At 39.2% G+C, this 15,938-nt stretch overlaps 1 protein-coding gene across 2 annotated transcripts in view; it reads left to right on the top strand.

Annotated features, from left to right (window-relative positions):
• The window catches only part of CCDC93 (coiled-coil domain containing 93), a 42,302-nt gene extending 26,980 nt beyond the window's left edge, over positions 1-15,322 (top strand). For both annotated transcript variants that reach the window (XM_060775673.2, XM_067473111.1), the window contains exons 14-23: positions 1,526-1,599; positions 1,962-2,043; positions 2,713-2,784; positions 4,545-4,616; positions 4,862-4,970; positions 9,442-9,524; positions 10,876-10,913; positions 11,854-11,938; positions 13,586-13,699; positions 14,762-15,322. In XM_060775673.2, coding sequence (XP_060631656.2) covers positions 1,526-1,599; positions 1,962-2,043; positions 2,713-2,784; positions 4,545-4,616; positions 4,862-4,970; positions 9,442-9,524; positions 10,876-10,913; positions 11,854-11,938; positions 13,586-13,699; positions 14,762-14,815 — 783 coding nt within the window. In that variant the 3' untranslated portion in view covers positions 14,816-15,322. The remainder of the gene's footprint in view (positions 1-1,525; positions 1,600-1,961; positions 2,044-2,712; positions 2,785-4,544; positions 4,617-4,861; positions 4,971-9,441; positions 9,525-10,875; positions 10,914-11,853; positions 11,939-13,585; positions 13,700-14,761) is intronic.
• The last annotated feature ends 616 nt before the right edge of the window (positions 15,323-15,938 follow it).

Raw genomic sequence — 15,938 nt, 5'->3', positions numbered from 1 at the left:
AATTCCTGGGGTTGATAGAGTGCATTGCCTTGCATTCGCTACCTTGTATTACCTGTGGCAAGCAGCTCAGTCCAAACTATGTTTGGGCTGACATCTAAGTACATTGAGACCCCCTGTATCCATGTGAAATACATTCCTGACTGGATTGTGGTTACATAAAACTGTAGTTAAGATCAAATACTATTAAATTAACTCACTTCCTGTCCCACTGATGTTTACTGGACTTACTAATTCAGCATATAATGTATCACTGAATGATAGAAATGTTTTCTGCAGAAATTAGTGTTGTGTGTTCTTCCTGTTTCATCCTCTCTAGACTTTAAGCTTCTCAACCGATATAAAGTGAGATAGGCTTTTCATGTTGCAGTGCAGCTCTGAAGACAGAATTGGCTGTAACTAAATTGTATTGTTGAAGGCTTTCATAGCTGGGATCACTGGGTTGCTGTGAGTTTTCTGGGCAGTACGGCCATGTTCCAGAAACATTATCTCCTGACATTTCACCTGCATCTATGACAGGCATCCTCAGAAGTTGTGAGGTCTGTTGGAAACTAGAAAAAATTGGGTTTATATTTATATACCTATGGAATAATGTCCAGGGTGGGAGAAAGAACTCTTGTCTGTTTGAGGGAGGTGTGACTGTTGCAATTGGCCGCCTTGATTAGCATTTAAAGGCCTTGCAGTTTCAAGGTCTGGCTACTTACTGCCTGGGTGAACCCTTTGTTGGGAGGCGATTAGCTGGCCCTGATTGTTTCTTGTCTAGATTTCCCCTGTATTTGAGTGTTGTTCTTTATTTTCTGTTTTGATTTTAGAGTTTTTTAATACTGTTAGCCAGATTTTGTTCATTTTCATGGTTTCCTCTTTTCTGTTGAAATTGTCCTCATGCTTGTGGATTTCACTGGCTTCTTTGTGGAGTCTGACATGATAGTTGTTAGAGTAGTCCAGTATTTCTGTGTTCTCAAATAATGTGCTATGTCCAGGTTGGTTCATCAGGTGCTCTGCCATCACTGACTTCTCTAGTTGAAGGAGCCTGCAGTGCCTTTCATGTTCCTTGATTCGCATTTGGGCAATGCTGCGTTTGGTGGTCCCTATGTCCACAGCTGCATGGTATATGATAGACTCCTGCAGAGGTGAGAGGATCCCTCTTGTGGACAGATAACTAAAATGTTTCAGTATTTGTCCAATGGCAAAAAATGTTTTTATGATCCATTTGATCAGAGCAGGACTTGAGAAGAAAGCATTTTGCCAAGCTGGGATAAGGTCCTAACACCAGTGTCAAAAGTTAAGTCCTCTTGTGCCAAAGTTGAATTCTCTTGGTAGATATGAGCTTTGTTGATACCTCTTTTAAGGAAAAACTGGCTATATATATAGAAGTTATAGAGTTCCTACATGAAAAGGAGGCTAGATGTGCCATTCGTTTTTAATAAACCATGCCAAGCTTAAGAGGATTTTGCTCTCAGGTTTAACTGGTTCTTTTTTAAACTTCTCCAACTGATTACAACTTGTGTTATTAATTCCATTTCTTTAGGCTAAAACTTATAGTGAAAAATTGGACAAGGAGCTGGCTGCCTTAGAAATAGTGGAATCCCAAGCAGACTCAAAGTATGTGCTTTTCACTTTCATTAATTCTCTAGTTTTGTATGTGTATGTCTGTTTTCTAGGCCAAATGTTTCCTTTCTTTTGTGTATCTGTCTCCCCTCCCATGTCATTAACATTTGTGAAACTACCCCTTAGATAGTAGCAAAGTAAAGCTGGAATACCTGAGCCCAGTTATTTTGCCTTTTGTTGGGTCATTTGAAGGGTATGTTTAATATTAATGGGAAAGTTGTATGTTTTCTTTTCCCCTCTGTATTTTTAAGTATTCATTTTTACTCCTCAAGGATTTTTAATGTTTCTTTGTTTGTTCATTTGATTTATATCCCTCCCTTCTCCCAATGGGATTCAAAGTAAATGTCTTTACTTAGTGTATTGCAGAAGCTTCGGGCGCTGGTGGCAATGAATGAGAACCTCAAAAGCCAAGAGCAAGAATTCAGAGCACACTGTAGGGTAAGTTTTAGTATGTTATTCTAAGTTGTTTCTGTGTAAAGTTCAGGAAAGTTACTATTGTGGACCACAAAGCCTGTCATGCTCCTGCCAGCTCAGGATTAGGGAAGTTGTATTTCCAAAAGGTAACTGGCTCTGGCTCTCCATCTGCACAGAGTTCCAAAAATGGGGGGCCACCACCGAGAAGGCCACCCAGGCAGATCTTAGAGCCCGCTCCGGTTCATAGGGGGAGATGTAGTCACAAAGATAGGCAGGGCCCGAACCATTTAGGACTTGGTGGGTCATAATCTGCACCTTGAGTTGAGACCGGAAACTTATTGGCAGCCAGTGGAGTTGCTTTAATAGGGGTGTTGTATATTAGCGGTGCTTATATTTTGTAATCACTGTAAGCCTTCTGGCATCTTTAAAGCTGTCACTTCCACCTTCTCCCTTTTCCCAGATTCATTTCCATAAGAAATAAACATAAACACCATCCTAACTATAACACACAGGGAAAGGAACTCGCTACTTTGCATAATACAAAAATCTTTGCCTCTCTCCAGTGCACATGTTGTGTCTCTGCTTTTTTCTAATGCATATCTTAAGAAACACATTTCTGACTTCTATTTCTGTAAAGAGCTCATTGGTTTTTAATGAAAAGAAACAATTAATGTTTTGTCCTTGTTCTTCAAGGAAGAGATGGCACGCCTCCAGCAAAATATTGAAAGTTTGAAAGTGGAAGCATCTGAAAATGGAGAGGAGAAGGTACGCAGAGAGCACTTGCATGTGCATATTAAGTAAATCCATGACATCGTTACTTTTCTTGCCCAGTTAGTATTGTAAAACATGCTTGCAACTCCCTCATGCAGGAATTCACAGGTAACTCATCCCTGACACGTGGCTGTCCAACTTCTTTTAAAAATCTTATGAATGAGAATTCATCCTCTTCCTTGATCATCCAATCTATTATCAAACCTTATGTTACTGAAACATGGTTCCTCCTTCTAAGCAAGATCCTACAAGGCTTCTTCATGTAGGTGCCAAAAGGTCAAAAGCCAGTGTTGCCTCAGCATAAGAGAGAGAGCATGCTGAGCAGATTGCGAGTCTGTGAAACTCAAAATTGTGTTGTTTTCTTAACATGTCCATGAAACGCATATGGTGAGGATAGTAGTGGGAGAAGTGTGTTAATCCTGAAATTATTAGTGGGACAAATTGTTAAAGTAAAATGGTTTAAAGCATGCATCAGAAGGGATCTTTATTAATATAACCCATCACTATGCTCTGTTGTCTCATTGCAGGCCCAGGAGGGCAAGGGTCTTTTTTTGCCTCTGTTTTTATCTCCTACTCCCATAGGAGGGCCCTTTGGCTTAAAGAGGCAAGTCCTTTTCTGGTGCTGTGTGTGTGTATTTTCAGAAAACAAGTAAAGAGGAAATAATGTATTATATATTACTACCAACTATGTGGTACAATGTGTTGTTGAAGGCTTTGATGGCTGGAATCACTGGGTTGCTGTGAGTTTTCCAGGATGTGTGGCCATGATTCAGAAGCATTCTCTCCTGACATTTCACCCACACCTGTGGCAGGCATCCACAGAGGTTGTGCGGTCTATTGGAAACTAGGCAAGTGGGGTTAATATATCCCCCAGGCAGCAACCAGCCAAGTCTTGAAGCTGCAAAGCCATTCAGTGCTAATCAAGGTGATCAATTGCAACATTCACACTTGCCACAAAGAGTCAAGAGTTCTTTCTCCCACCCTAGACATTCCACAGATATATAAACCCCACTTGCCTAGTTTCCAACAAACCTCACAACCTCTGAGGATGCCTGCCATAGATGTGAGTGAAACATCAGGAGAGAATTCTTCTGGAACATAGCCATACTCCCTGGAAAACTCACAGCAACCTAACTATGCGGTACGTCTGCACTGGGACATTGGTTCTTAAACATGGATCCCCAGGTGTTGGGCTTCACTTCCCAGATCTGCCAGACCCATAACCACTGACCAGGATTCTGAAAGTGACTGCTCAAACACTTCTATCCGGCCAGGATTGTGAATTGCTGCATGAGGATCTTTCAACTGTTTCATGAAACTCTGGAGACATGAATAAAAAATTCAGAGACCAATGCATGAGTCCTTCAAGAACATTGCTCAGTTCAAACATGCATCCAAGGTTCCTGTTTTCTCTGCTTATAAACCACTTCCCTTTTCGTTTTCTTGTTCAGCAGTAACTGCCATTTGTTGCAGTATTGCCATGATCCAGTCCAGAATTACACCTCTTCAGACCTTGATTTTAAATTCTGATTTGGAGAAGAAGCAGCAGTGATAGTTTACAGAATTATATTGCATCGGTCTTGTGATTGTTTCATTTTTTTCCTTAAAAAAATTATTTCAAAGGAAAACATAAGCAAAACACAGAAATTTAACATGAAGATAGAAAACTATTGTAATAATTTGTTTTTATTGGGGTTTTAGTTCATAGGCATGGATCAGGAATTGAAGTGTTCTTTTAATATCTCCAATATTAGGAACCTACAAAAATTATAGACCAGCAATACAAAACTGAGAGAGAAAAATTGCAGAAGATCAGACTACTTCTGGTGAGTTAGAGTTGGGAAAGGGGCTCGCTGTACAATGTAATTTTGGTTAATGTGCGAATGTCAGCTTTTGTTGTAATGAATGTTTCAAAACATTAAATATCATTTCCAACCAGGAACAGGAAATTGTTACCTTTTGTACCAGAGGGGAAATGTGTACATTATAGCTATTGATTTAATTACCAAGGTGTTTTTAATGTCTAATTTTTGTTTTAAAATGTTTTTGTTTTGTTTTTAACTCTCTTTAGGCCCGACGCAATAGAGAAATAGCTATTTTACAACGCAAGATTGATGAGGTACCCAGTAGAGCTGAGTTAACACAGTACCAGAAGAGATTTATTGAACTTTACGGTCAGGGTATGTATATCAGACAGGAGTATATTCCTCACCGCTAAGCACTATAAAGCTGTGGAGCATGACGACTGCACCTTGCTAATGGCACTGTATTGATGGCTCTTTGCCATTCACATCAAATGCCTCTACATTCCCTTGCAGTTCAAAAGTGTGATGCTTTAGAATAATTTTGAATGTGCTTTCAGTAGGTTATGCTACCTAAGGCCCTTCCAGATAGGCCCTATATCCCAGGTTTTCTGTTTTAGACCTGATTATATGAGTCTCCACTACCAGATAATCTGGGATAAACAGAAAACTGATCTGGGATATAGGGCCTGTGTGAAAGGGCCTTTAGATACATAGTCTATATTTAGGAACTGTTTTGTAAAGCTAACTTGTTCATACCTTGAAAACAGATCTGGCCATGGTGCCACAAACTTTGATTGCATCCTATTTGGATTACTGCAACGTAGTCTATGTAGAGTGAGTATTGGAACATTTTTTGGAAACCATAGTGGATCCAAGAGGCTGTGATTGGCTACAAGGAATGCATAATCCTGCCCTTGAGTTGAAACAGCTTTACTGTTTAATGTTTCTTTCCGAGTACAATTCGAAGGGTTGGTTGTTGCCTATGGAGACTTGAAATGCAAACCCTTTAACGTTTTTGACACCTATGTTGCTGTCTCGTAAACTGTTGGTCCTGACCTCAAATTGGGTCCCCTTAGATGAAAGTTGGGATTCTGAAAAATTTGGCAATAGTAAAAGTTTTATGAACATCACTTTGTGGCTGGTTTAGACATTTACGTAAATCTTGTCATGCAGCGTTTACAGTGGACTCTGCAAAAGATGCATCAGCTTCATAAAAAGGAAAGCCAGCTTGTTCAGCAAACTTTGCAGATGCTGATTTTGTTATCAGTGAATGTTTGATTTTTATATCTATCTCTATCCTGCAAAAAAATTATCAGGCCCAAAGGGGTGGCAAGCGGAAAAGTTTAAGTAGCTGTTACCAAGGTATACAGGAATTGTTGGCTATGAGCATGAATTTTTAAAATCATGAAGTGTGGAAAGTTGTTTGGATTTGTCTTAAAGCCTTAAGTTGAAAGTGGAGAAGCATTGGCCTTCCAGATGGTTTTGAACTAGAATTCCCATACCACCTTACAATTAGTCATGCAGGCAGTAGATTTCTGAAATTTGGAAGTCCGAAATATCTGCAGAGCCTTATGTTGTCCACCTGGCTTACATTTTGGGGATTCAAAACTTTGCTTATTTCAAGTCAGTGTGTCAAATATTTTGGAGTGTAAAACCACTTATCATTTGTAGAGCATAAATTGCATTACTATAGCAGTTTTAATTTCATATTTCTGGGCATATTTTTTCTCTCCTTTGCCCACATACCTTAGTCCACTTCCTACCAGTTTGTTTCTCTTCATTATACAAGTTTCTATCAGTTTCCCATGAGTAAAAGTAATAGGTTGAAAAAGTGGGATATAGACCTAAAAAAAGCCATGGGAATCTAAAGATTTTTTTTAAAAAAATTGCATGTGTTTGAAAGGTCCTAAAAACAAGCAGTAATAATTTTGATAACAAGCTGACTACAGAATAGTCCTGCAGGATCTCCAAATGCCTCGAGAAAGGTTCTCTCAGACTTAAAAAAAACGGTGACATTTATATTTGTGGTTTTTCCACTTTTATGGAGATCCTGTGTTTCTGATCCTTGCAAATGAGAAGGGATATTGACTAGCATGTAACAGGTCAAAAGCACTATGAAAAGTCCCTTCAGCCATGTTAAAATGCCTTTCACAGAAGTCCAGACTTCAAAGGTCTTTATAGAAATCAAGAGAGGGAGGACCATCCTAGCCTTTTTTGGAAGAGAATTCCAGAATCTGGAGAATTAATGCAGTTTGACACCACTTTAACTGCTATGACTCAGTGCTATAGCTTAATGGGAATTGTAGCTTAATGTGGCACCAGCACTCTTTAAAAGGGGAGACTAATAACATTGTAAAACTGCCAGTCACAGAATTCCCTAGCATTAAGCCATGGTAGTGAAAGTGGTGTCAAACTGCTTTATTTCCAGGTGTAGATGCATCCTGAGAAACAGCCACTGAGAAAAGTCCCTCTCAGAACATTGACCTTTCAGAATCTGAGTAGGCTCAAATGAGAGAATGCAATATTTCAAAATCTTGGTTGTCATTTTTTTTAAAAAATCACAACATTTGTTTGAATGCCCATCATTCCAGCCTGAACATTTTGTTAGTTGTTGTTGTATACAGTAGTAATTGGTCCTTTTTTATTGACCCCCCCCCCCCTCAAATCTGTGGGTATGCACTTGCATGCACATGCTGATGCTGCATTGGCAGCCAAAAGAAGAATAATATATGAGCTTTATCATTCTGCCTCTTTGGGTTTTTCAGTCCCTTTAATGGCTGTAAAGAGTGCTCTGTGTCAGAAAGTGTATTACCTCTCTTTAGACTGGAACCACCACCGTATCACAACCCTAGCCATGCTTAATGTAGTGAATTGATGATTTAGGAGGATTCTAGCTTTCCCCCCCTCCACCTGATCTATGCTAAACGAGCATTGCAAATCATTTAGAATAACCCTTTTTGCTTTACAAGCAGAGATTCTGTCGCCTCCAATAAATTTATGAGGGCTACAATTCACAGCATGTTGATTTTATGTTAAGATATATTACTGGCTCTTGTAGGTTGTCTGAGTGCTTGGGAGTGTATTTTCCCCTGCTTTAACATTTTTATAACAGGTTGAAAACTTCAAAGAGTCTTGACAAAAATTGCATTTGCTGTGTTTTGGCTGGGATCCAAGGAGGCTCATTCATTACTTCCCTACAACTGAAGGATGTTTGCCCTTTGTCCCCCATTCACACAGATTGCCAGCCCAGGGGCTCCCCCAAATCTCAGGAATGATTCTACAAGAAGAGCAGGACTAGGACCTATATGTGGGGAGACAAGTCAAAAATCATTATGCGTACCTAGAAAACCTGGTTCTTACCTATTATATTTAAGTCAAGATTTCTTTGTCCATAGTTCACAAAAGAAGGGTGGAATATAAATAAAATCCAATGCTGGGAGAAATAAGAGTTGTAAATTATTAGAGTAGTGCGCGGAATTTGTTTCTTTCGTTTCTTCCATTTTTTCGGGAACACGAAAGAGGAAGCATCCTCCGCACATGAAAATAAGCTCGACACAAAAGTAAGCTGGAGACAATCCAAGCCTGCTTTCACCTGCAGTTGAGCACCTCCCAAAACTTGCCTTGCCTCCTTGCCTTGGAAAGTGTGTGTGTGACATGACGTGCAGGGCACGTGTGCCTGCCAATACCTGCAGCTGAGTGCCTCTTACTCTAGAGTAAGAGCGTTCGGCTATATACACTGGCAGGCACACTTATTTTCTGGGCCTGCACGCCATGCCAGAAGGAGAGTGCTTGTGTGGCATGGCATGCCGGCCCAGAAAGTGTGTGCACCTGCCACTGCCTGCAGCCAAGCGCCTCCTCTAAACATCAGGTAAGAGCCTCCTTAAAGCACATGCCAGGAAGGGGAGCCTGGGTGGGACCCCTCCCCCCAATGGTCCAATAGAAAACAGATCTTTCGGCGCCCCAAACTGAAAACAGATATCTGCCGTCCTGATTTCGGGAGGCTCCCAAAAAAATGGATCGAGGGCCCCAACTGAAAGCCAGGACATGAAACAGGTCAAGGTTTACCCTGAATGCATAACTCTATGAATTATAGGTTTTTAGTCGTAATCCACATCTCACCAATATCATAGCTAGTTTTGTGAAGAATGCAGTTTTGTGAGCATGCAGTCCAGCTCCAGGTTTTCCATCCCAAATATAATGAGTCTTTTAAGGACAGGATTTCATGTTTGGTGTTGAACCATTTGGCCATTTAGATGTTGGAATGCAACTCCCAGTGACCCTAGCCAACCCAGCCAATGGGAGTTTCAGGCCACCAACATCTGGAGGGCTAGCTAGCTCTCTACTCGTATTACAATGTTCAAGTTGGCTGATTCATTTCATTATTCAGTTCCTTTAATAATATTGATATCAAGTTGTATTGTAAATTACCCGTGGAACGGGTAGGATATCAGTTCTAAAATCAAAATACCATTTTTTGAGATTAGATTTTGACATTGTGAAAGCCAAAGGGTATACACAGGACATTACTTGGTAAGAAGTAGTGTTGATGAATGAGCCAGTTTTCAAAAAAGAAGGATACTGTACCTGTAACCTTAATTGTAGCAGACAAGTTTCTGTTGTAGTGAATAAAGATTTTGCTCTCAAAATTTGTCAGATCCTCAATTAATCTGGTTTTCAGTCAACATTCCAGCCCAGAAATATTTTTATTTCAGTCGTTTACAAACCAGGAATCACATTCATTTAGAATAAGCTGTTTACATTTGCTGTGTTCTGTGATGTATGTGTATGTATAAATATAAATATAGTAATACTATAAAAATAAGTTGCTGTGCTCAACTGTTTGCAGTATCAACCACTCACAAGGAAACGAAGCAGTTCTTTACCCTGTATAATACCCTGGATGATAAGAAGGTATATTTGGAAAAAGAGGTGAGCTGCTTTTCCAGTATCTGAGTTTGAACCTAAAGCAAATCTTTCTGATGTTATAGCTTGCTACATGTTTGTTGTTGACAGCTGAGCAGGGATCTGAATCCTGGTCTCCCCAAGTGCTAGACCAACACGGAAAATATTATGCTAGCTCTTTATATTATTATTTTTATTAACATATCCCATTTTTCTGTCTCCACAAAGGAGACTCAAAGTGGCTATCTGTTTACCTTGAAGCAAGTCCCATTGTACTCAAATCTGCATCTCAGTAGATGTGCCTAAAGTAACTAATACTATGCCCCATACTAAAGGTAAAGTTTTCCCCTGACATGAATCTAGTTGTGTCTGACTCTGGGGAGTGGTGTTCATTTCCATTTCTAAGCTGATGAGCCAGCATTGTCCATAGACACCTCCAAGGTCATGTGGCCAGCATGACTGCATGGAGCGCTGTTACCTTCCCATAGAAGCAGTACCTATTGATCTACTCACATTTGCATGTTTCTGAACTGCTAGGTTGACAAAAGCTGGACCCAATAGTGGGAGCTCACCATGCTCCCCGATTCAAACTGCCAACCTTTCGGTCAGCAAATTCAGCAGCTCAGTGGTTTAATCAACTGAGCCACCAGGGGGTCTGCCCCATACTACAGCATACCATAAATTCTGTATTGACTTGATATTAATATTGAAATACTGTAATTAAAAGGAAAGACAAACCTAATGGAATACAGTTTTACTGTGTTATACAAACAACTTTTAAACAATTTAAATTATTATTCCATTGACTTTTTTGCTGGTTGTTTGACAGTTCCAGTTGCTTGAGTACTGGTTAACTGAGAATCTACTGTATTATGTTTGCTTTGAGCTTTTTGAGTTTTTCAAGCTGTTTGATTAAATGGGAAAAAACTGCACTTATTGTTCTACAAATGCATTCTGTATAAATATTCAGTAGAATTCTTAAATCTTGTGTCTTGAAAAGAAAAAAGTTAGTAGACATACATTCTTAGATTATGTTGCAGTATAAATTTGGCTATCATTTCCTAATCAATGCCACCCAGTGGTTTTTGGATACTTTTAGAAAACCGATCTAATAAGTGACTCTTTTTCATTGCAATTTGATGATGGTAAATAAGTGTGACTATGTTATCAAACACTAGAAAAAAAAGAAATCAATATAACCTTGAAAACTTTCGGAGGAGTCATTTTATACCAGTCCTAAAGCAATGAATACCTTAGTAATGCAAACTATGTATAGTCATGTGTATTAGCCAGGTTCCTTAACAAGTACTAAAACTTGAAGAATTTTATATTTTTACAAAGGAAAGTATGTAACAATCAATTCTTCTTTATTTTACAGGTTAACTTGTTGAATTCAATTCATGACAATTTCCAACAGTAAGTTGTTTTTCTCTTTTTCTATGAAGCGTCTATCCTTACGTCACAGCTTAGCCATGTCACTTCTTTATGTCTTTAGGAAACAGTTGTGTGAATTTAAAATACTGTGTTGTGTGTGAATTTAAAATACTGTTATATAAGCCAAGTATTTTGTACTATGAATGACATTCTTGGCTCTTAAATTATTTATGTAATTTTTTCCTCCCCCCCCCCCCCCCCCCACTTCGTAGCACGGTGACATTATCATGCTGCTTGCAGTTTTCAGTTCTGTGTTTGGTACACAAAGGCAAGTCTGAATTAAATATAAATAGACTTTGCTCAAAATTTGGACTCGCTGAGTCCAAATTTGAAATGCATGCATTCTGCCTTTTGACTTTTTGGGGGACACCATCTCTTCTTGTCTCAGAAACTAACCTTCTCTAAACTTGGGGGCATCTTTCTCAAGGACCCAAACATTGCTTCAACATAGAGGCCTATGTAAACATATTTAGAAGTTTACTTCATTGAAGGGAGCAGGACTAGTTTTTGAATGTATAGGGTAGTGTTGCTAGTTAATTCTAACACCTATGTTTTAAGGAGGGCAACCTGCATCCTAGAAATCATCTGGAAAGTCTGTTCATTATCGACCAAGATTTCCAATGTTTAATGAGCTGTTTCTTAAATAACGGGTAGACTTGGCAGATAATTGCACAGGAGAGTAGATGGGAATCTTTCCTTCCCTTAGTAACCTCGTTAAACTGTTAATTGAAGAAGGAAAAGACACTGGTTAAATCTAATGCTCTCCATCTTCCCCTGCCTCCAGCGCCCATCATTTTGGTCTATGTCTGTCAGTCATTTGCAAGCAAAATTTGATCTCCAAGGTATCCATTGCAGCTTAAAAACTTCACGTGTGAATGTTTCTTCCTTGCTTAGTGTTCTCTTTTGGTGCCCATTCTTTCAGAGCCATGGCTTCTTCTGGTGCTCGAGATCAGTTTCTCCGGCAGATGGAGCAGATTGTAGAAGGGATTAAACAGAATCGGATGAAGGTTAGTTAGCCACCTTGAGTCCCTACGAGGAACAAGACCGGGTATAAATAAAGTTAACAATAATAATAATAATAATAATAATAATAATAATAATCTAATTTCATGTTTTCTCTTTGCATAAAAAGGAGGAAGGTTCAGGGGGGAGGGAGGTTGATAAAGTTTATTTAAACACTTCAATACTGTCCATAAATTTGTAGAATAATGTTCAGTTTTATTGATCATCATTACAGAAACAGTGCAGTTTCTGCTGAGTGACAAAAATGACCATGTAACTTACAAAGTAGGCCTTTTTGCTTGCTCTGCAAAAAAGATCAGAAAGACAGTGTTAGATAAAATTGCTATCAACTGCCAAGGAGACTCTAAGGGTTAACTGGATCCTCTCCTAAAATGTACTTTAATTATTATTAACTTCCATTGTTTTTGCTGTGGTAGTAAATTATGGTTTCTGTTTAGCATCTTTGGTGCCTATACTCTGAGGGTACTATCGTGCTCATGTGGTGCTTTTTGTCATGACCTTGGGCCTGTACAATAAACTATTTTTATTGATTATTGATCATCTAGTACAGTGGTTCCCAACCTTTTTTTTGACCAGGGACCACTCTCCCAACATTAGTACCAAAAGGGTTACAAATCAATTTTTGGTCAACTTTAGATTCAGTTTGGTTATTTGGGGTGATGATTCAGAACATTGCAATGGATAAACCACATCAGCAATAGTTTCTGATACAGACCATATGTCATCCAGTTGTTGCCATCTGCTTGCCCACAGAAAACCATATTTAATGATCTAGAGCTGATGTGGTAGTAGTAATCTTTTGTGTGTAGTCAGCCTCTCCCCCTCCTGACATCCCTGTTGCCTCGGCACTATAAGAGGGTTTCACGAGACCAGTCTCTCTTGTTGCTGTGTGGTTTGGAGGCAACACTGTAGTAATGGTGAGGCCGGGACCATATTTTTGTTCTTGCAGACCACTGATGGTCTACAGACCACAGGTTAAGAACCACTGACCTTGTAGATGCTTTTTGTTCCTTTTACTTTTGCACAATATGAACGTAACACAAGATTCTGGCCATTCAAATAGGACTAGATTGTTAGAACAACTGGCTGGCCATACTTCCAAAGAGAAATCTTTCATAAACCTACCAGGAGATGCTGCAATTAAAGCTGGTTCATATTGAATCAGACCCTTAAAGAGCTCGTTTGTTTATTAATGTAAAATCTGGTATTTGCTCCAAGAGGAAGGGGTCTCCCGCCCAAAAACCATCCAGGCATGACCCCTCTTAAAAGGTTTACAAGAAGAAATGCCAAGTTACTATGAATCTATGTGAATATTACAGTAATCTACTGAATACAGCAATAAGTAGTTGCCTACCTACATAACAAGTATGTTAGAAGTAATTCACATGTGCATTCTCATACCTGGAAACAGATGTTTTGGTGTGCATCACCCACATGTTCTCTTGCTAAATCACATGTGCAATCCTTTTCCTAAATATTTTCATTGTCAAATATTCTGTCAAATTTCTCGTTTAGCTGCTTGCCATTCACATTTTGTCCCTTTGAGAAAGTAATTTGTGATCCTATCTGAGATATTTGGAGGTAACTGTACTGCAATAATATCTTGACTCTTGGGTTTTCTTTTTCAACAGATGGAAAAGAAGAAGCAAGAAAACAAAATGAGGAGGGACCAATTAAATGACGAATATCTGGAGTTACTAGAGAAACAGAGGCTTTACTTTAAAACAGTGAAAGAATTTAAAGAGGTAAAAGGGAGAAGAGGGCATAGGAGTCTGGAGATGGTAGAACATTTGGATTCTATTATTAATAGAGTTCTTCTAATTAATAATGGGGCTGTGTGGTGATGGTTGGGGTGTGGAGGGACAGGTGTGTTGTTTTGGTCATGTGTGCTGGGGAAGGCATTTAATTTAATTGTGCGATACTATCATGATAATAAAGCTGTTCTATTCTAATGGAGAGATTCTGTTCCAAATATTATGCCATCCTCCACATTGTGCCTGATAGTTTAATAGGCAGGATTTTGAGAAGTGCCCTCATTCCTCCCTCTTCCTACATTTTGAGCATTTAGGTATGTTGTAAATTGATAGAAACACTTAATTGTTGAAAGTGGTAGGTATGACCTGGGTATGTGTACTTTACTACTTAAGCAACCCCTCGTAGCCCGAGGCTGATAGTGCTCCAAATGTAGTGTCTTGGCAGTGGGTCCGCAGGTGGCTGTGGAGCCCTATTCTTGATCCACATGTTCTCTCACAGTGAGGACATCAGTTTCCAGGTCGAAGGCAGTCCCATTCAAGGTTGGCGTGATGCGTCTTCCTCTTGGCACATTTCTTTTGTTTTCCATTCGTGCCTCTTCGAATTCTGCAGCACTGCTGGTCACAGCTAACCTCCAGTTAGAGCGCTCAAGGGTCAGAGCTTCCCAATTCTTGTTGTCTATGCCACAGTTTTTAAGGTTGGCTTTAAGCCCATCTTTAAATCTCTTTTCATGTCCACCAACATTAAATTTCACAATCTTGAGTTAGGAGGATAGTAACTGCTTTGGTATGGCCTGGGTGTGTGTGTGGGGAGGGGGGGGGGTATTCAGTCTGCATTACACTCAATGAGGGTTATGTCCCTAAAGCAGGCATGGGCAATCTTTGGCCCTCCAGGCGTTTTGGACTTCAGCTCCCACAATTCCTAACAGCTAGTAGGAACACCGGGAGGGCCGAAGTTTGCCCATGCCTGCTCTGTAGTAATACAAATGTTTATGCTGTTAGTATCATTTTGTAACATAGACAACATTGTTTTTCACTGTTTGTTTCTGTTAACAGGAATGCCGCAAAAATGAAATTCTTCTATCCAAACTGAAAGCCAGGAGTTCTTGAAGGACATCAGACAATGATTCATTTGTAAAATTGAATGTATAATTTTCTGCATATTTTTGCAGTTTGATCCATGCAGTAACTAAAGTGATTTGTTTTAAAGAAAGAATTCCTTTGAGCAATGTTACCTTATATGATTTCTTATGTGTTATAAACATCATACATACATACATGTATACATATGAGAGATAGACACACCAGAGTGACATTCTTTTATATTTCACCGAAACTTTGCACTAGTTAACATTTCAGGAAAAATACATATGGTTTGAAAAATGTGTATAATGTCTTAAACTGTAAAAAAAAATTCAAGACACATTGTACAAAAAGCTCAAACTTTTCCAACAGTTTGTCATTACAAAGGATTTTAAAGACCTCTCCGCCAGTATCTGATTCATGAGAAACAAGATACTTTATGATCACTTTGTTTCATGTCTTCAGCATTAATTGGGGAAAATTTTCAGACAATAAAAAACTGAATATTTTGTCCAAAAATTATGAGCACCAAAATTGAATTTTGCCTCTTTTCCTTCTGAATTAGAATTTGAGCATCTAGAAGCCTGTATAGCAGTTCCTTCACAATAAGCTACATTCAGAACTTTAAATGCCTTTAAGTTCAAAGGGAAACTTGTACAGATGAGCTGAAGAAAATTGGCAGTGTATTCCAGTTTAGGAACCTGTGGTAGATGGATTTAAGAAAAGAAAACTCTTAATACAATCAGTGTTGCTTCAGAAGCTGGCAGTGAGACTGTTTTTTTAATGGGTAGGAATGGGGTTCATAATTTTTTTTTCTGTGTCTGGAGTGACTTGAGAAACTGCAAGTCGCCTCTTGTGTGAGGGAATTGGCCATCTGCAAGGAGATAGCCCAGGGGATGCCCAGATGTTTGATGTTTTACCATCCTTGTGGGAGACTTCTCTCATGTCCCCACGTGGGGAGCTAAAGCTGACAGAGGGAGCTCAACCCGCTCTCCTCGGATTCAGACAGAGGACCTGTCAGTCAGGAGTCCTGCCTATGCAAGGGTTTAACCCATTGCGCCACCAGAGGTTCATAATACATTTGCTTGACAAAAATCATAAAGATCTGATTTTTCCCATTGTTTCACATAAACAGTTACATTTTTTGCTC

The sequence above is a fragment of the Anolis sagrei genome, chromosome 1 (genome assembly GCF_037176765.1).
Source record: "Anolis sagrei isolate rAnoSag1 chromosome 1, rAnoSag1.mat, whole genome shotgun sequence".
NCBI lineage: Eukaryota > Metazoa > Chordata > Lepidosauria > Squamata > Dactyloidae > Anolis > Anolis sagrei.
The sequence above is the reverse complement of the archived record's forward strand: the minus strand, read 5'-3'. Positions and strand labels throughout refer to the sequence as shown.